The sequence below is a fragment of the Tinamus guttatus genome, unplaced genomic scaffold (genome assembly GCF_059628265.1).
Source record: "Tinamus guttatus ecotype Peru unplaced genomic scaffold, ASM5962826v1 Tinamus_guttatus_pri_ptg000244l, whole genome shotgun sequence".
Classification (NCBI taxonomy): Eukaryota; Metazoa; Chordata; class Aves; order Tinamiformes; family Tinamidae; genus Tinamus; species Tinamus guttatus.
Genome location: NW_028288778.1, coordinates 2,067,531 through 2,088,751, shown reverse-complemented (window position 1 = coordinate 2,088,751; position 21,221 = coordinate 2,067,531). Strand labels below are relative to the sequence as shown.

Sequence of the window (21,221 nt, the reverse complement as noted above, 5' to 3'; positions counted from 1 at the left end):
GTGAAAAACCTCATGCAGTTCAACAAGGCCAAGTGCAAGGTCCTGCACCTGGGGAGGAATAACCCCAGACACCAGTACAGGCTGGGGACCGAGCTTGTGGAGAGCAGCTCTGCGGAGAAAGACCTGGGTGTCATGGTGGACGACAAGTTGACCATGAGGCAGCAGTGTGCCCTCGTGGCCAAGAAGGCCAATGGGATCCTGGGCTGCATTAAGAAGAGCGTCTCCAGCAGGTCGAGGGAGGTGATCCTGCCCCTCTACTCGGCCCTGGTGAGGCCGCATCTGGAGTATTGTGTCCAGTTCTGGGCTCCACAGTACAAGAGGGATGTGGAGCTGCTGGAGAGAGTCCAGCGCAGGGCTACAAGGATGATCAGGGGCCTGGAACATCTGCCCTATGAGGAGAGGCTGAGGGAGCTGGGCCTGTTCAGCCTGGAGAAGAGAAGGCTGAGAGGGGATCTAATCAGTGTATATAAATACCTCAAGGGAGGGAGTGCAGAGGACGGTCATGGTCTCTTTTCAGTGGTGGCCACTGATAGGACTAGAGGAAATGGCCGGAAACTGAAACATCAAAAATTCCATAGGAACTTAAGGAAAAATTTCTTAACAGTGAGGGTGACAGAGCACTGGAACAGGCTGCCCAGAGAGGTTGTGGAGTCTCCTTCTCTGGAGATCTTCAAAACCCGCTTGGATGCAGTCCTGTGCCACGTGCTTTAGGTGTCCCTGCGTATGCAGGGGGGTTGGACTAGATGATCTCTAGAGGTCCCTTCCAACCCTAAGCATTCTATGATTCTATGATTCTATGAAGCCTGATTTACCAAAGAACAAGGGTCTGGCAGGGGAAGCCTGCTCAAATGCACACCAAAATGCCCTTCCTCTCTTTCAAGCACCAAATCACTCTTCTACCTTTTTTTTTTTTTTTGCACGACCCCAGCTTTCTGGTGACAAATAGGACATAAGCAAGAAGAGCCATCAGTCAGAAACAAACCTACGCTCACAGGCATCCTGTACCGCAGTGACTGCTCCAGTTCACTCTGTAAACAGCTTTAAACATACGCTTGTGAAATGCTACTCTGCAATATTTATAGCATCCCATCTCACAAAACGGTTCAGAGGAGTATTATGGCACTCATTAGCATTCCAGTTCCATCCCAGGGAAGGGAGCCATCGAGGTCTGTAGGCAAATCTGCACAGAGGAGGGATCTGCCAGGCTCCTAGGCACAGCCCCACTGTGTAACGCTCCCTGTCTCTCTTGGAGGGAGTGCACTGGGCCACACGGCTGACAGGGAATGTTCCCTCTAGGAAGGAAAGCGGCTATTAGATTAAGATATTGCTTAGCTCTAAGGCAAGGTGACAAACACTTCATGCACTGAGACAACCTTGGGCATCCCACAAACGGGACCTCGGTTCCAGTAAGTCGGCAAAACCACTTTCTGGGGTGTTTTCTAATGCCTGGGATTTGTTGAATTTGGCCCGGCTTTGTGCAGGAGAAATGCAGGCAAGCACAGCTACTTGTAATTTTTCCATCTGTCCAACAGCCAGCCATGTTCAGCGATCGCTGTGCACTCTGCTAGGAGACCATGGAGCTTCATTTCCCCACCAGCCTTTGCAGACCCAGCACAGGGCTCTTCATGGTTTTCTCTTCAAGCATTTTACAGCCAAGCCTCTTACGGCACCACACTGACCTGTCGCATGAACCTGCAGCCAGGAAGGGCAGCTTAGTTGTTTGAAGTCTAAGCTCTAGCACCAGAATAACTAGATTTCCTAGAACTGCAAGTTCAGGGTCATCTTAGCTGTTCACCTAACTCAGCCCAATACATTCAAACCTGAATCACTGGGTGCATGTGACCTCGTGGGGGCTACAGAAACCAAATCCTTCTTTCCATATTCCAGCATTTCTCAAAAGAGTAATTATGTTGTTGCTGTATCATGTGCACTAAAATGATATTTCCCAAAACACTCTTGAGTTTTCTCAATACCAGTCTGCGCCTCAAATATATACAGTAATCAAGCATATATAAGGTAAATGCAAGGTGGATGCAAGTGGAGTTACTGCTTTGATCATGCCTTATAGCTGCCCATTGTCACCAATCACTCTAAAATGTTAATGGCAATCCAACATCATCAGATGCTTGACATCAACAGACATGAGAAATTTATGGGGAAAAAATGACAGGCATTGCCCTGTTAAGGTCAAAGAACTGATGGAAGTGAAACGCAACATGAGTTACGACATAGTTAGAAAACAAGTAAAATAAAATCCCTTGTACAACTCAACAATCATTTCTGCCCTTTCCTCTTCCCCTTCTCCAGCAGACTGTAATCAAGATGCCATATGGAAAAGCAAAGAGGCAGCAGAAACTTGATTTTCGCACTCAGTCAGGTTAGCATTAAAACAAAGACTTCCCCTCCCAGCCTCCTCCGCCAGATGCCTCATTAATGCAGCTCTTGGAGCCCTGCCTGAGGATGGGGAGGAGATGCACTCACATTTATTCAACACTGGAACCAGGACACTAGATAAAAACGCCAGGATGGCCAAAAACAGACATCCATGCAACACCACCCGGAATGCCCCCGGTGGAACTGATCCTCCATGGGGCTGCGAGTGAAGAAAAAGAAAGATCTTCTCTTCAGGGCCATTCCACCCACATCATTTGTGATGAGGATTTAGGAAATGTCCATCCATTCATCTAAGAGACAATGAACTATCACTGTCTCCAAATGCATCCTTTCAGCGTGGCTGCCAAGGTGACGTGGGACAGTCATTGCCAAGGGATAGAGGGTATCTCTGGGTAGCTGGGAGAGATTGATACCTAGCACTTGCTTCAGCTCATCACGGGGTCTAGGAGCTCATGCTGCCAATCTAGCTGCCTCCTTACTACCCATAACAATCCGTCAAGCCTTGAAACAAGCTCTCTGGACATGGTTTAGTCTGCTGGGCTGCTCAGAGCCTCGCAACTCCCCAGTTTCCTCTTCCCAGGCATGTCAGGCACCACAGAGTTTATTTAAGTAGTGGAAAACCCTAGATCAGCTCTACAGCAAGGCATCTGCAAAGCCCAGGAGAACAATTGGCGCCATCAGTGGTGGAGCTAATGCAGCTTCATCTGGATCCTCCAACAGCTCATGAAGAGTCGGCTCCCGCCCTCGCTCTCCCTGCAGCTGGGTTTTAGCACAGCTCTCTGCTAAGGATTTGCTGGGATCTAACAGAGTTTGGGAAAGCGTCAACCCTTCCTCTCAGTAGGGACTCCGGGGGAATCATCCCTTCCTCTCCCTCGCATCCTCCTGCCTGCTTTCATGAAACTGGTAGGGGCAGAACACATCTAAATTTTGCCCTCTTTATTTGGATGAGGCTGAGCAGGGGAGTCGGCAGTTATTCTGGGGGACCTGGGAAGGGTACAGTCACAGTCCTTACATCAGCTCCTGCCTAACAACAACAGGCAGATCAGCCTGCACAGTGACAGGTCTTCTTAATCCTTGTACCTCTTAAAGAGCCCTTCATCCGTTTGGATAGTTCCTCTCATCCCCACTGCCCACAGTCAGGCAGGGCTCACTGCAGTAAAGCTGGCTTCCTGTAGCATGACAAATTACAGCCGTTATGAGATTAACACCGCCAGGTCTGGAGCCAAAACCACACTGACAGAGAGGAACCAGCCGCCTAGGACTGAAACAGTCTTCCCTCAGCCTCCCAGGGGTACCAAAAGGACAGTCCCCGGATCAGGGTCAGCTGCCAGGTGCTGTGAAACATCCTTTTAATCTAGCCTGTTCTGAAATCATAGGGTTTTTCTGCACATCGGCTCCAGCAGTCTGTATAGGACCCCCTCACCTTCCACGCTGGAGTTTCTTCAGTGCTATATTAATGTCAGCAAAATTAAACCTCCAAATTCCCCCTTGTGAAGCAATATCAATGCTCCCATTTTGCAGAGAGGGACCAAAGGCAGACAGGCTCCAGGATCCACAGCGTGGCCTGGGGCATGTGTCAAGGCACAGGCAGGGGCTCCATCTCTGCAGAACTCACTCCTAAGAAACCCTCTCACCTACTATGCTGAGAGAGACAGGTCCACCCGCAGGCACCCGCACTTTGTGTGTAGGGCAAAAACCCAGTCCAGGTGACTTAGGCCTCTCCCCATCATGCAGAGTGAACTGCTGATGAGCAAGTATTGCTCAAAAGCCGCTGCTTTCTGCAGCACACTGGAGTTTCAGCCCACCATGGTTGTTCTCTGCCCAATCCTGCAGCCAAAACAATCTCCAGGTCCAAGAGAAGGTCTTTGGCAGGGTTGGAACAAAAGCCACATCCTCTGCCTCTCTGTCTACCAGGTAATCAAAAAGAGATCTCTCTTTCTCTCATGGAAATAGAAATGTGAGTAGCAAAGCCTACAAGCCAAAGGTTAAGGCAGTGTTAGCAGAGGACTTTAGGCCAGACTCACAAGAGACTTTTAGGCTCCTTAATTCTTACTAAGAATCAACAGGATTTTTAGCATCTTTTTCTTGCAGAATCTGATTTATTTGCTTGTTCATCCCAAAGCCGTTTTCTCAAGCAGTGGTAAAAGTGGCTGAGACCCTTCAAGTTCTTGTACAGTCCAGGCACAAGCTCAGACAGATGAAGCAACAAGGGCCCTCTTGAAGTTGTACATCTACACTTGCCCTGGCTGGGGCACAGACTGCCTTTCTTGATACTCTTTTCTTCAACTAGCCAAGATCCAAAATCTCACGCTCCAAAAATCATTTATTAAACAAAACAGCTTTGGCCTTGCAGACTCAGAACACATCTCTCACTTTCGCTTATTGCTGGAGGTCCTCTCCGCCATTCCTAACACGGGCATCTCTGAGCTCAAGGGATTGCTGGCAGGGAGCTGGGAAATCACAGGACCATCCCAGGAACCCAAGTCGGGCCCTACCAGCACTGCTGCTCATGAGGTCAACACTGTTCAACTCGCACATCACTTACTTGATCTGCTCCCAGGTCTTGGTAGCCAAATGCAGGACCCAGAGATCCTTGTAGTGGTAAAACTGCTCCCCGTTGGGAGATGCAAACTCTCCACCAAACACCCAGAGCTGCCCACCGCCTGTGGGCACCACTGCTGCCTGCCAGGACAAGAACAAAGAGCTGGATCAGAAGAGAGTTCAGAACACAGAGGCAGAACAACTTTATCAGTCACACGTACAGCTGCCTCCAGAGAGCAGACAAGCAGCAGCTCTCGGGCTGGGGGAAGGGGAATTTTAACTGTAAAGTTCCTCATTATTTAGCACATCTTCCCTATAGCAAGGGAAAACCAGCCAAGGAGCTGGGTTCTTCCCAACTCCGAGATGAACCCAACAGGGTTTACTGGGAAGGTTTGCTGGGATTCACTGTAGTAATAATATTTCAAATCTCTCTTCAGCAGAAGGGGAAGCTCTACAGAGCTAAGGTTTGGGAACGATTTACTCGCCCTTTAATCACGTAAATAGCACCTTGCAGATGTCATCCTGGTGGTGAGGAACTCCAAGCCATGCGCAGGAAAAGGACATTCCTGCCTCTCAGACACAGGTAATGTCCCACCACAGGGCAGGCACAGTAATGGAGAGGGGGATTTGCTTGTAAAAGGATGTTGGGCACTGCACAAATCCCCTTTATACATTCATATATCCACTTTGTAGATTATAAAATAATAACTGGCACAGAAGCCAAGCTATAGCACTAGTCAAAACCTGAACCTTCCCAAAGCGTGAAAAGCATTGCTTCTACCTTGGAATAAATAAAACTTGAATAAAATAAATAAAATCAAGCACAGAAGGGAACGTGCACCATTTGGACAAGAGGAAATTGCCAACGCTTTGTCCAAGGCAAGTATCAAAGAGTGTTAAAAGGATTTGTTTTACTCATTATTTTTGCAAGGAGCAGCACCAAAATACCCTGCCGGTAGAGGAGTTCACAGTTAACAGGCAGGGAGAGAAGACCAAGACTCCATTTAATTGAAATTATCTGCATAGGAACCAAGAGGAAAAAAGACAGGAATCCCCAACAGGAATCTGAGCAAATGTCTAAGTTCATTCCATGTCTGAACCTCTTGAGGTTGTTACATTGTATTTCATACATATTTTTCCAGAATTCCTATCACAGACCAAAATTGGGATAATCTCTTTCTTGAGAAGGGCTTCATATCTTCTCTAACCCTGCAAACAGCCAGGAGGAGATTTTAGTATCAGACAGGTACCCATGTCCTGACACAAACCAGCCTATACATGCAAGGATTAAACACATGAGAAAAGACTGGGCGTGTTTGCAAGAAGAATTTGGGGGAACGTGAAGCTCCTCAACCAAAGTAGATATGTGCCCAATTTTCATGGCTATCTAGCTTTAAAACTTAGGTGCAAGTGCATACAACACCTGCTTATAGTTGTGTGTGACCTTTTGGAGAGCTGGCTCCAAATCCATCATACAACCAAGCCTTTTTCTCTCCTCAGACAACAGACAACACGGGCCCATGGCTAGTCACACTTCAACTCTACTGAACTGATGCAATGAAGCAGCCAGGGCAATCCAAGGGAAGGATCCTGGGTCACAGACCAGAGATGAGAAATGAGACTGCAAACACACGCATACCAACCCCCAGACACATTTTTGTTTACCTTTTTGCTCACAAGGAACATAGGTTAAAAAGAAAGTCAGAGGGAAGAGAACAAACCACTTAAGGGTGCTGAACAGTCATCCAACAGAAAATTTACTGCCGAAGCAGAACTCCTTATATAGGTTTCTCATATTATTTCTGTTACAACCTAACTGCAACTGCCCAGAGTAGAGCCTGCCTGCTCAGTTCAGATGCAGCTGCTCTACAGCCACCTGCTGGCTACCAACACACGAACAAGGGCCACTTAACTCCCTATCAGCAAAGTAACCTTTTCACTCAAGTAAACAAATACTCCCATTTTTGGTCTCCTTAGGGAAATTGATGATTTTAAGCTTTCAGGCAACCAGTAGGAGCCTTTCAATCCATGGAGGCACCTGGGATTCTGAGCAAGATTAGCACATAGGTGCAGCATGGCAGGGGTGTATGACCCTTCCCGGAGGAAGCCGGGCACTGATGGACCTTTCTGATTGCTGGAGTGGCAGCATGTGTAATGCCTATAGACACAGATCATCAAAAAATAATCACGTGTGGCAACACAGCCATTCCTAGCACTTCAATCAACTTCCCAGTTACATCCTGACCAAGATTTTTAGAATTAAAAAATTTAAATCCAGTGCCATCCTGGGATTAGGGATGATTGGGCTGGTCCCCACATAGCACAGCAAGGCAGTCCATCTTCAGAAGATGAGCTTCCCTCCATCAGTTTTGCTTAACACCAGGTGAACCCCCAGCTACAAGAATCCCAAATCCTGATTCTACCACTTGGCACTTCCAGAGGCCACTCAGTAATCAGAGAGCACAAGCAGCCTGGACAGGCTTTGTCCCCAGCCCTGCACAAGAGCTCTGGTGACACTGTTGCCAACCCATGACAAGGAGGATGTGAGGAAGCTAGAGTCCACGAGAAGCCAGGACAATTCCCATCTGTCTTCAGGGCAGTGTCTGCACAATTCCAAATGCTTTACCTGGTGAGCGCATCGCCTCGGCGGTGGGTTGGGGACCTCTACTTTAGTCCAGCTGTTCTTCCGGATGTTGTAAACATACAGTTCATTATACAGGTACGTCTGTTAGAAAGGAAAGGAAAACACACATCACCTGAGCTCTCCACTCAACGGGATCACTCTGCCCAACCTCAGGGCCCTCCAAAGGTCACCTGTGTGTTAAGGGAGAAGATGCCCAGCGCCAGCTTTGCAAAGTAGAGGTTCAACTGCCTCCATAAGGCAGGGAAGGGGGTCGACAGGCTCCTCCATCAGACGAGGAGTCAGCAACTTTCCCAGCATGAATCCCAAACTAGGCTGTTCCTTCCCAAACCTGAGGTAAAGCCCAAGTCAACCTGAGATATGAAGACTTGCGAAGCTGAAGCTTAACACAGGTGTAGAAGTTAAAGCTATCTAAGGCGCTGCTCAACTCCAGAAACAGAAACACCTTATGGTAATGATGCAAGCAGAATTTATTCAGTGTATCACATGAGACGTTCCTAAATATCTTCAGCAGGCTTCAGTTTTCAGGCTAGAATATGCACAACTTCTCCGGGTTAGAGAGAACAGTTTGTTTCCAGAAGCACAATAAGCACTTGCAATAAATTTAGGAACAAGAGCCTGCACACAGCTTTGCTACCATACACATCTCCAAGGCAAACTGTGCCTTGCCAGTTGTTAAGCTGCAGAAATATCTTGTTTTCAGAGGTAGAAGATAGGGATTCTTCAATAGTTATCAAAGATGAGGGGCAGATATGGCTACTATTAAGTCTGGAGAAATTATGGGGCCCTGAAATATTGATGCCGAGACAATCACTCTGACTCCTTAATAGGTTCTAGCGTGTCTCCTTCCTGCCAACTGTTCAGGCATGAGACAGTATCACTGTGGAATTAAAAGGCTATTTTGCTCTCATTCAGGGACAAATACATATTTTATGACTGCTGCTTTGAATCCTCATTTCAAATGAGACTCATGCAAATTACAGTTAAGAGAGGGGCAGAATAAAGAAAAATGGAAGTATACATTACTTTTTGGCCATTGAAATATTCACCTCCAAAAAGGATCAACTCATCCTTCTCAGGGTGAGCAGACAAGGAGCCATTCAGCCTGCAAAAGAAAAAGAGATAGGTCCAGACAACAAGATAACAATCTTGTAACAACAATCCTGTAAAACTCAGCAGTCTTGAACACAGACTGTGCTACAGCCCCTCTGCTCCCCAGCCTCAAAGGTCTCTCCATCAGCTACACTAGGTTGTGGTATTCACCCCAGGGCTAAAAACTCCCCCCAAAATTAACTTCTTTAAAACTTCCAGCAAGATTAATTTGACATCGTCTGAAATCTTATCCTATTTTAGGAGCACACGTTACATTGCCATTTAACATGCCTTCTGACGTGAGCTATTGAATTTTAATGCTGGCGTGTCAAGAACAAAAATTAGTTTTATGAGGACGCATAACTATGGGGAGAACTGTGCTGTCTGTATCAACGTATCTGCGTCATCCTGCTGCAAACACCACCGCTCTCCACCTGTCTGCAGATCGCCAGGGCTGTGCACCATGTGGGGACAGGTCCCTGCCTCCTTGGGACAAAGCAGCAACTGACCATTGTAACGTGCTGGAGATGGACAGGAGAGTATTGACCTGTCCCCCTATGCACAGGGGACAAGGGGTATTACAGAAAAGGGCTTATAACAAGACACAGCAACCAGAAATACAGAATCCATCAGTGCGTGGGTTACAGTGTCATGTATCTCCTGACACATTTTTTACCCTTTGAGCCTCTCCAACTTTCTAGTCTAGATCCAAATGTTCTTTTATTCTCCTGAAAACTTTTATTCTCCCGCTAAAAGCTAACTCTGCTTTGCTTCTTTTTAGTGGGGTGATGGATGTTAAAAAAGTGATGTTAAGGTGTGAAATGCTTTTAGTGCCTCTCTTAACCAGAGATTCAATTTACCAGGTATTTTATGAATTCAGAAATTAGTGCAGCCAGACAGGAAACATTCTCAGGAAATAAGGTCACACAGATAACTTTCATTAACAGCGCTAACAACAGCCATATGAGCTATGTCCAAAGTCTCATACAATCTCTTACCTGGGGGAAGGGGGTGGGCAGGATGTCTCAATTACTTGGGTCTTTTTAGCATCTAAACTCTGGAATTCAGCTATGAGGGCTTCAAGATCCTCCTGGAAATAGAGAGGCAGATATGAATCTGTTGACATGCACAGAGTCACTTGTACACTGCTGAAACAAGCACTCATTCTCACAAAACCCCCTTAAAGAAGAAGAAAAAAGTGAACTGGCTGCTTAAGTTCGCTTCATTCAACAGTAAGATAGGGACAGAATGGGCTTCCACATATGCTTTAGAAATTGGTCTTCCACTGACAAGTGCTTAGAAGAGCTCCAAGCCGAAGGCAAGCAAGGTGCTTCTGGTGAACACCTGCTATTCCAGCAGCTATTCCTGCAGGAAACACAACACAAACCAGCAAATACACAGCTATCACTTAAACCATACGAAATAACAGACAGCTACATGTTACAGTCTAACCTGTCCTCTTCCCTGCCAGTGGAATGGGAAGGGAAATGTTTTCCTACTCCCAGCTCATACTTTATTTGGAGAGAAAACTGCATGTATCACTTCAATTCTCTTTCAACTTCCATAAATTAAACTAAATCCCATCCACATGGTGATGAAGTTGCACAAGGCCGTTTGCAGCTAGGGGGAGTTTCCGCTCTCCTGATCCCAGGCCTGTCCTGCAAGCCCACGCTCCAGACCTCGGCTCGGGATCAGGGCAGCGTGGCTGGAGCACAGATTGCCCCAAACCTGGGATTTTCGTCCCTGCAGCCAGGGGACACGTGTCGCGGCGCCAGGAAAGTGCAGGGAAGGCGGGTGACACCGCGTTCCCGCCTGCTCCGCTCCCACGAGCGAGCGCAGGGCCCTGCTTTAGCAAGGGCAAAAACAATCCCCTTTCCCCCAAGGGCAGAGGGAGGATGGAGACGAAGCCCAGGGCCCCAGCTGCCTTTCCCCCTTCTCTGTTACGAGAAACCCCAGAAGAGAATGCACCCAAAGATGTGTTGTCGCCAGAAAATCCAGACAAAACAGCAGATGTTCCTGGGACATCACGAGGGGATATGGACAAAACAGCAAAGACCCGTTGAAGATGAAGCCAAGGACCACCGTATCTTCACAGAACTGTCTGGAATGGGGCAGCAGGCCCAGAACAGGGCCCCTGAGCCCGAATGGGGCCACGTATGGAAGTGAGTTCAGGGTCGTCATCGAGGGGACACGGCAAGACGACCACCGCGGGTCTCAAAAGCCACCAGAGACCACCAAACGGACAGGGGGCACAGGGAGTGGGCTAGATGGTAATTAGATCTGGGAAATGGGATAAATGTGTATGATTAGTCCTAGAGTTTAATGCATTGTAGATAATAGAGAAATAAAAGTTTCAGCAAGCGCACCTTAGGTGTGCACGATAGGTGGAGCCATCCCCCGCGCACCCAGCGCTGCAATAAAGCCAGTCCGTTTCTTAACACTACATCGGTGTTGAGAGGATTTTTTTTTTCCCGGTTTTCGGTGACACCTGGGCTCAGAGAAGCGCAGAACCCCCCCGTGGAGCCGCCGGCCACGGGGCCCTCCCGCCTGCCCCCTGCGACGCGCCTCACCTCCTCCTTCCTGGCCCTGCGGGACACCTTCCTCTCCATCTTCGCCGCCGTCTTCTCGGCCCCCTTGCCCTTCTTGTCGCGCTTCCCCTTCTTCCCCATGGCCGGCGGAGGCCGCGCTCGCGGCGCCGGCAGCGGCGCCCGCCTCGGCCCGCGGCTTCCCAGGCCGCGCGGGCCGCCCTCCCGCCGCAGCGTCCCGGCCGCGGCCGCCCTCTGCAGGCGCGGCGGGATCCGCCCGCAGCGCCCCCGGGGGCAGCGCCTGCCCGTGGCCCCGGCACCGCCACCAAAGCCGCGAGGCCCCGGGAGGCATCAGCCCGGCGCCCCCTCGTCCGCCGCCGCTGGACCCCATTTTGCCTCATGTTTCTGTTTGTTCCCCCCCGGTAGGCCGTGGGACCCACAAAATGGCCCCCCTGCCCCACGCGCACACAAAATGGCCCCCTTGCCGCCCCCCCACAAAATGGCCCCCTTGCCCCACACGCGCAAAATGGACGCCCCGGGGAGCCAGCCTTATGGAGGGCCAGGAACAAACGGCTGGCTGAAATCGCCGGGCAAAAGGTGAGTTTCCATCCGGCCTCCCGCCGTGGAGCGTTTTCAGCCACGAAGTTTGGGGGACGCGGGTTTTCCCATGTGAGTCTCACAAAAACTTGAGGTTTTGGGAGCTGCAAGGAGACTTTGGGTGCTGGGAGATCGCACCGGGTGACGGTGCGACAGCCATCCCTCCGTCATGGGGATGGAATAACCATTACTTGGGTTTTCACACATCGTTTCCTGCTGACGCTGAGCCTGGGTTTCCAAACTGTTGTAGAAACACAGTCTGTGAGGACAGAGCTGGTGCGGAGCTGTAAATAATGCTCAGGTTTAAGTAGAGCTTTGCACTGAGCTCCTTTCATTCCACTACATCCTACAGTTACTTCTCCCAGTGCAGAAGTACAATTATTTTGTCTTCTCTGAAGTCTCCGTTGCCTGGAGAGAGCACTTTTCACCGCTTTCCAACCCATGGCCTGATCCCAACCATCAAGAGTGACCACCAGTAAAGCCAGAGCGATGCCAGTACCGTTGTTAACCCAAATATTTAGGTACTGGCCCTGGAAATCGCAGGGCACCTCCTACGCTTTGGACACCTACCCGGGAAGATCAGATCTTGGAAATACAACCTCAGAGCACAAAGGGAGAGGGGAAAAGCTGGGAAAATATTTTGAAGTTACAAACAACGTACATCCTGACCACCAGTTTGTCGAGCAGCACTGAAAACATTGCGGTTACGACTGAAGTGGGAATGTGCAAGCCTTTTTGCCCAGGAAGGGAACGGAAAGCCAGGGAGGCGCCAGGTCAAGTGAACGGGGCAGTTCTCAGTTGACATAAGTTGAATTCCTGCCAAATTCCCTACATGCAGTCTGAGCAGCCCTCCCGCTGCTTCTTGGTCTTCAACCTCAAAAAGAAAACTGGCGTGCGAAAACCTATCCCCTCCTGATGATTACAGCAGCTTGGTCATTGGTTCCCCTGGGCCACATCTTCACGGGATTTTCTTTTTGAAGGAACTTTGAAATGAAAAAGACTGCATCTTTGTGAGGTCTTCAATGGGAGTCAGTTTACTGGAGGACTAAGGAGTCTTCCACCACATCCACCCTGTCTGCCCCCCTTCGCATTAGCCTTTTCAGCTCTGCTTTCGTTGTTCATGGCATTTCCATAACCAAGGAGATCGAAATCTTAAGCGCTGAGAGCTCCAGTTGCATTCTCAAAATTTTACTTTCCATATTTCCAAGTACAGTTTCAGATGTTCAGGGTCATTTGAAATTAGCCACCGCATGGGGAACTGCATGGGGCAGAACATTCCTAGTGCGAGTTCTCTGATCTCTTGAACCGCAGAATCTAGTTTCACATGGCTCATGAGAAGAAAAAAAAGGAGAAGAAAGGACAAAGAAAACTTTGCATTCCCCTTTGAAAACACAAAGCACAATGTAAGCATGGATCAGGGCATGAACTTCTCACGGAGAAATATTCCCTTGCTCCACCATGGTGTAAGTGATGGTAGATATTCAAAGATGCATCTTCCTGGAATGGATCTGGTGAAAACCTTGACAGTGTAGATGAGGTGAAGGGCTGTGTTGTGAAGGTGCCAATGCCCCAAGATCTAAATTTATGACTCCAAAACTAACTTAGAAGGTAGGCAAGCGCTTTTCCCAGGCTTTATGTCACCCTGAACAAGCCCAGGGCCACTCCACATTCCCACACAGCGGTCTCGGATGTATTCCTATACATTCACACAAACATCCACCCAGCTGGCAGACAGATGTGCACCCAAAAACACGGCTGAGTTCAAACACACACGTTCCCATGCACAGATGTCTTCACAATATAACGTTTGTTTTGTTTCAGATTTTGTTTCTGCTTCATTTGGGGGTTTTGCTGATAAGGAACATAGCATAAGCTTGGCTCTGCCAGTGCTGGCACATTTCATTCTCCTGCTCTGCGATGTCCTGTGCTGTTGTATCTGGCAGCCCATCTCCAGTTCTGACCTATACAAAGCCCACGTGGGTTCAACTTTGTTATTTTTTACCGTCTGGACTATGCTCGTTCAACAGGATGGCAAATCTAGCTGTATCAGCAAAGTAAAGAATAACAGGCATGGAAGCCTCAGAAAAGGCTCAAAAGCTTTTTCCCATAGGTCTCCTTTGTGCTCAAACACTTGATTTATTTTTCCCATGTTAATGCATTCTGAAGCTAGTAGCAAGGAAGGAATTAATGAAACAGATTAAGCAGGACAACATGCTGACAGCACAGTAACTAAATCAATGCAAAAATGCATTGTGATTCTAGGAAGAGATGATGTGTTAGACCACTGCAATACAGTCTGTCTATAGAGAAAGAGGGTAATAAAATTAAGAGTAGAATAGAACAGCTTGATTCAGCAAGCCCAGGGCCATGGGTAGTGTGTTTGCCCTCTGCCATGTCAGGACATAATAAATTAGAGAAAAATAACTTTTCCTGGGTGTGGGATATATACCTCAAGCAGGAAAACTTCAGGTGACAAATCAGAAACCAGGTCCCTCGGTCTCCTCCGGGTTCAGGCCAAGGTTTTCCTGCTCTGCACATACAAAACGGGGAGGAGAAAAGCACGAGCAGTTTGCACTGCTCTTCAGAGGGGCCAAAAGTGCCCCCCAGCCTTTGGTGACTGCGTTTCATAGCCTCTTATCCCCGAAGAGGAACAGCACCAAGAGCCTGGGCGATGTGCATAGCTAAGGCTCGCTCGGAAAACAATCCCTAGTTCTGGAAAAATGGGAATTGCGCCTGGCTGTGCTCAGGCCAGCAGAGGCCCCTCGGCCACCGCTGATGCCGGCAGCACCTGAATCAGAGCAAGGAGCAGCCGCAGGGACAGCCCTGGGCTCCAGCCAGGAGCCGATAGCATCTCACGGCCACCCGATTTGCTTCCTGTATTTTCTGTTTCGAAATCGGTGTTTTAATGTCTCGGAAGCAGAGGAAGGCAGAGGCTTCCTTGGAGGGAAGTACAGAGTGTGGCTTTATTCAGCTAGAGATCACAGGGGACATCAATCTAAATCCATCTAATTGCCACGCTTGAAGCGACAAATTCTCTGTGAATCAGCAAAAAATCAACATCTAATGCCCAAATAATAAATAGTCTGGTTTTAACATCAGGGTTCTTCATTACCACATTTCTGTGCCTGCAGCCTGCCCCAGCCTGGCTGTATTTAGTCCATTTTAAATGATTTTACTCGTAGTGGAAAAGGCAGGACCGAGAGGTGCAGGTACCTGTGTTCATCCAGCAGATACTAAATAGGAAATACGGATGGACATTTCCAGCTGCAATGCTTTACTCGTGGGTGTCACAGCAGGCTGATGGGGAAGATAGTGCTGAAAACACAGTCATTTTTCACAGGCAGCATCAGCCTGCTCAGTTATTTCAGCTGTTCCCCCAGGGCAGCTGCCACGTGAGAAAGGCCTGTGGCCACCGACCACTGAAAGCGCCTTTCAGCTTTACCACCATGCTGGTAAGCACCAGAATCCACATTTTATTTTTATTTTTTTCCAACTAAAGGCTTCAATAACCGATAGGAAGCATGCACGCATGCAGACGGACATGAGCAAGCACAGGAGGCCAGGGCTTTGGGGAGAACTGGTGTTTTAACACTGTTCAAACAGCCAGCCTTTCCCCAGAGCTCCTTCACATGCTGGATAAATCACCCTGTGCATCTGGGTTCTGTTCTGTGCTGCTTTATTTTGCCTGTCCCTTTTCAAGCCCCGTGTCACACAGATTCCTGCAGGGACACTCTTTGCCTCCGCTTGCCATCCGACCAGCTTTGGCGCTGCTATTTCTAGTGCGTCGGGTGTCCTTGGTGTCACCGAGCCATGGCTCTTATTTACCAGCCCAGCCTTAAAGCTGCTCCTGGTGAAAACCCTCCAACACCCATGCAGGGTCTCAGCCCATCTATTGCCACATCTTCCTGTCACGTTGTCCCCCACGAATCTGCTGGAGACAGGGTGCCGATTCCCAGAATGGCAATGAGGAAGCAGAAATCTTGGATTGCCGTCACATCTATCCTGCTTTTTCCTATTCCTTCTGCCAAAGCCGGTCGGGCAACAAAACACAGTCACATCCGTCTCTGGAGAAAGCACTAAGACCTTCATTAATTAGGCTAGTGAGTCATTAATTAGGCTACCTAAGCTTCTTTGGAGATGCTTAATCTTCAATGTGTAAAGCAGTGAGGTTCACAATATCAGGGATATAGTCTGGCTGATATCGAGTATAACTTATTTGTTTTGTTTGTTTCAAATCATCAGTTTCTTTTGCTGTTTTCCCATTTCATCTCTAAATGTGTTTAAATATTTTTCTGCTTATTTATGTTGTAAGATGATGTGGAGATACTCCTTTTAAATGCCTGTATCATTCTCACGTCCCTGCATCCCCTGATCCAAGGCCAGGATTTTGCAGGAAGGTTGGGTCCAAAGTGCAGAACTGGGGGGGATTCAGCCCCATTCACAACCCCCACATGTCTCTAAATCCACTTTGTCATTTCCAGACAGAAGGGTAAAGAATAAGGTGAACTAGCTAGAAAACAAGTGAGTAAAAAGAAACCCCAGAAAGATGGGGTGAGGCATCGGTTCTGACAAGGAAAGGTCGCATTGCTCATACAAGGAATACAAAAGCAGCAAAAATACCTCGAAAAACCCAGTGCTTGCATTTGCAGGCGATTTCCCCCCCGTTATTCAAATCCCCGGGCTGATGCAACCCGCGCTGGGATGTAGTAAGACGTGCAGTGGCTGTCGGGTCCCAGCAGATGTCAGCTCCGGAGCAGCCCGGGCTCCTTGGCCGCATGGCGCAAGGGCTGCGCGGTCGTTGCATCATCCGCAGGGCGCAGAATTCCCGGCGCGGGACGTCCCCGAGCTGGGGAGAAGGAGGACACAACGTGCTCCATGCAATGGAGCGTCTCATGCAAGGAAATCTTATTTTTTTTCAGTTTCTCCAGCTCTCGTTTGCTCAGGTAGTTCCTCCCTCCTCTTAAATCTGCAGGAGTTAGATGACACGGAAAGCAGTTCCAGCAGGGACTCGCTGTTAATCCGGTGTTTTTACCCACTGTAAGAACAAGTCCAAGCACATTCATTTCACCCAGGGAAGTTTATCCTGCCATGAGAACCCATGGAGAACTCAGGTCCTGAGGGCCCTGTCACCCCGGAGGCACCCGGGGTGACTCTGCAGGTGCTGCTTTCTCTCGGACACAAAGGACCAGCCAGCAGACACAGTTATCGGTCCTGTTTCCCCTTGGTAGGCAGATATATTCACTTGTTAAAAATAATCCGTGCTCTATTAATACCTAACTAAGGCTCCATTCCCGTTGCAGACTCTTTCATCACGGCTCGGGCTGTTCTGCAGCAGATGTGCGTTTCACTTCACCGGGGAGCAAAATGCCAGCGGAGAGACAGGTAACACAGAGGCAGGTCGTGAGCAAATCCCCGCTCCTTGTGCTCACCAGCCTGCATGCAGTGCTCTCATTCAAGTGCTCTCAAGCACCACTTCTTTTCTCAACAGTTCCTAAAGGAAGATCTTGTCAGCCTGATTGGGGTGAAACACCAAGAACTTGGTAGCACAAGCACAAAATTCACTTCCCCAACCAGGGGAGCAGACAGAGCAGCAGAGCCCTGGGGAAAAGCCCGAGGGAGCTGGGGCTGCCCAGTGAGGAGAAACCTCATAGGCCTCAGCAGCCTCCCTGTTTATATATTACCAAAAGAGTTTTATTTAGCAAAATCTTTCTGGGGTTTCAGGAAAGACTGTGGACGATCACTGTGAAATCTCCAGAGATCTTTCCAAGACGTAAAGATGTGAGCGGAGATCTGCCCAAGGGGGTCAGAGCAGGCTGAGCAACCGTGGAGAACTTCACAGTTCTGCCATGCTTGATTGTTTTATTTATTTCTTCATTTTACTGCTGAGGAGGTAAAGGACAGAGACTGACCCTTAATGTTTGATTTTCATCCACCTCAGCCCTGATAACAACAGTGTTGATAAAATTAACTCTGCTTTATCTTCACGAAAAGCCCCTGAGTGGGTAAGTTTTACCCAACCTCATGGGTAAGGTTTTCCACAGCTTCTACACTTGCTTTTCGTGACAGCTGCCAGGGTCACATTATCTATTTACTGCTCTACCTGCCGCTGTCACCTTGGTTTGAGGAGGCTTTACCAGTCTGGGCCATAAACTGCAGAGATTTGGTGTGTTCCCTCACACCAGCCCAGTCGGGATTCCTGAGGCCTTCCCTGCAGATACCTCTTTGCAACTCTTATCGTGCTGAACATTTACCCACATGAGATGATGACCCTGGTCAGATTCCTTCTGTTTTTGCAAAAGAAAAAGAAAATATTTATTCTTTCTCCTTGGCTGCAAAAAGGTAGACTTGGGGTGTATTAACTGGGAGCAGGAGCAGGACTGTTCCCTTAAAGCATTAGGCTGTCTGGGCATGGAGAAGGAGCTGTCCTAAGGGAGTCTGCACGTTGCTTTGCTCCTGCTGGGAATGAGTGACCAGGCAGGGAGCAGGTGACGTGGAGCAGGTGACACAGGACATGAAGGATCCGTGGTTGCAGTGATCCCGAGTGTCACCTTATCCGTGTGGCCCCCCAAAACAGGACGAAGCGGATGCTCCTGCAGGAAGAGGTGCCCAACTTCCCGGCACGGTACGTGGAGACCAGGGATGCGGCCCCATCGCCAGGTTGTCCCGGCTGTGGCACGCGGCGTGTCCGTCCTGCATGAGGGCTTCCAGCAGGGAATTCCCATCCCTTCTTCCTGGAGGCACCTCTTCGGGCAGCAGCCATCCACACAGGACCTCTGGCAACGGGATTGTTGCCATTGGCATTTAGCAACATGAGGTCCATGAGCTGTGGATAAAATTCCCTTTTCCACCCATCAGAAGCCAGTGTCTCATCTACAACATTCAGTACTGAGTTTGGGTAGATTCAAAATCCAGCAATTAGTGGGATCTGCTTTTTACAAGATGACATCACACCCACTTCTGGACATGTTTCGGGTGTTTTTGCAGACATGATGTAATACATGATTGATGCATAGCTGTTTATTATTGGTTCATTTTTCCTTTATGGAGAAAATGTTTTCTTTTAACCTCAAGCTGCCACCCAAAAGAAACAAATATCTGTTAACAATTTTGCTGTAATTCACACCGTGTTCTCTCCTGACTTGTGGAGTCACCTGGGAAGGCCAAAGAGATCTTAGTGACGGGTCGCAGCAGCCTTTTTCCTTGATCTGGTGCTAACATCTGCTGCTTGAACGGGAAGCTCCGCATTATTCCTGATGTGACCATGTGAATGTGACACGTTGCAAACATCCCTTCTGCTGATGCGCTCGGCGGGCAGCAGCTCCCGTTCGGGAGCCAATATTTGCTCTGCTCGTGGGGCTGTCGGGAAGCTGGAGCACGGCCCAGGCTTCCGTGGTGGCTCCTGGCGCTGGCTCCAGCTCCGCAGGGTCCCCCGAGGCCCAATGTCCCATTGCAGGAGGGCGCTGGGAGGCAGCTCCGCGCCTGGCTCCCATGGGATGCCCATTCCCGCGTTGCTTGCCTGGGACACCTGGAGATGTTCTCAGCATGTTCCAGCTGGGATGCGTCTCCGCAAAACCCGGAGTTCGGGGAGGAAACAGAGGCAACCGGCTCCTCCTTCCCTTTGCTCGTCCCCATCAGCCCTGCAAAACCTCTGCTCATCCGGGCACCAGGATCCCACATCCCCCTGGCTTGTGACACCTGCAGGAAGACCCCACGGTGTCCCTGGAGCCAAATCCCCCCAGCAGGGCCTGCAGCCTTGTCCAGAGCTGCTGCATGTGGGGAGCGGAGCCTCGTTGGCATTCCGAGTGCCTGGGTTAATCCCAAATCCCTCTCCTGCTCCCCATCCGCCCTGTGTCTCCGCAGCACTTGCAAGCAAAACGGCTTGCAAGTGCCTGCTGCCTCCCGGCAGCCAGGAGGGACTTTTTGGGGAATAGAAGCAAAGGCAAAAACCAAAGGAAGCCCCTTCCCTGCCCGGCTTGGATGGCAGGGACTAAACCTGCCCTCGCTGCAGTCAAAGCACTTGTCTTGTCATCCTCCCTTCTCGGGGCTCCAGCAGCCCCTCCAAAACGACTGCTGCTTCCCAACACACCCCGGATCCAGAGCCCCCTTCCTGGACAGCCTTTTCTCCTTGGATAATTGCCTGCGGTTCCTCATCCCCCCCCACGCCCCCTTTCCGTGCGGAATCCGGAGTTATCCGTCCTGGAGATTCATTAACCCCCACTTTCATCTCTGCGCTCCTCGGTGCCGGGTGAGAGACGATTTTCCCCTGGGCCTGTCGGGGCTGCGGCGCGGGGCACGGGGTGTGACGCCGCAAAACGCTTGGAATTCGTTTAATAAGGGCCAGGGAAATCAAATCAAAGCATCCCGCGCCAACCGCGCGAGCCCGCAGAGCCGCTCCGGCAGCCGGGCCGGAGCTTTTCCCAGGGCGCAGGCAGCGATCAGGCCGCAACACGCAGTGCTTTAGTCATTGATATTGGCAGTAAATCCCGTTGCTGCAGGGAATTCTAGCAAAAAGGCCGGGTTGTCCCACCCCGTGAGCGCGGTGCGCCCAACGGCCTCCTCGTGCTGCGCTGGGAAAGGGGCTTTTCCTGCAAAAAGGGGCTCTGCAGAGGGGAGCCCACGTTCGTTTTGGGGGAAGGAGCCGCAGTGCTCTGTGTCTGGACACGTTTCCAGCAGCCCCGGGGCCACGGGCCGGCTCTGCTCTTTCCTCCTGATGCAACAGCCCATGGGCTGCATCTGCAACCCAAGCGGCCGCAAGTCTACGGCCAGGCGTGAAAGGGGTTTTGCCCAGGAGGCAGGGAGGAAAAACAGGCAGAATTTAGCCCTGACAACAAGAAGAAAGACTATTTTGCAAGGTTTTGCCTTTATCCTATTTGACTTGGGTGCAGGAGGGTCTCTCAATTCCGCCCTAGCAAATAAGACAGACAAAACCTGTTTAACCTTTGCTCGGTGGTGATAGCGCCTGCTCAGAAGCTCTGTAAGACCCCAGAAGAAAGGCAGGTGGATTTAGGTTAAGTTTTCCATGATTTAATTTGAAGTATTAGGAGACTAAAACAAGCTGGGGGGGTTGAGGCTTGCAGACTTTCTGAACTGAGTTGTGCCAGACCTCTGGCTTTTCCTGAGCAACATGAGAAGTGCATGGCAAAAACCTAATGTAAATAAGTAAATTCTAAACAGAGAAACAAAAGGATTTTTCCATCCACACATGTTCCTTCTTAAGGAAAGGATGTGACCAGCAGTAGTAATTTTCTGGTGCCCAGAGGGTCTGATCCACATTTGGCTTTAATATCTTCCTCCTAGGAGCTGGCATTTTCATTTTCAAATGATTATTTTCTTCACCTGAGCCAGGACTGTCCAATTAACAGCAAATCAGCCCGGACTTTTCCATTCAGCTGCTTTTTTGGGTTCCTGTTGTCACGCTGGGCGCACGTTGT

The 21,221-nt window shown here is 49.5% G+C and overlaps 1 protein-coding gene across 3 annotated transcripts in view; it reads right to left on the bottom strand.

Annotated features, from left to right (window-relative positions):
• The window catches only part of KLHDC4 (kelch domain containing 4), a 32,225-nt gene extending 20,825 nt beyond the window's left edge, over positions 1–11,400 (bottom strand). For all 3 annotated transcript variants that reach the window (XR_015913479.1, XR_015913480.1, XM_088526254.1), the window contains exons 1-5: positions 11,239–11,400; positions 9,667–9,758; positions 8,603–8,681; positions 7,562–7,660; positions 4,940–5,076 (exon numbers count right to left, since the gene is read on the bottom strand). Coding sequence is in view for 1 of the 3 variants with exons in the window: in XM_088526254.1 (XP_088382380.1) it covers positions 4,940–5,076; positions 7,562–7,660; positions 8,603–8,681; positions 9,667–9,758; positions 11,239–11,337 (506 nt within the window). In the remaining 2 variants the exon portion in view is untranslated. The remainder of the gene's footprint in view (positions 1–4,939; positions 5,077–7,561; positions 7,661–8,602; positions 8,682–9,666; positions 9,759–11,238) is intronic.
• Between the last annotated feature and the right edge of the window lie 9,821 nt (positions 11,401–21,221).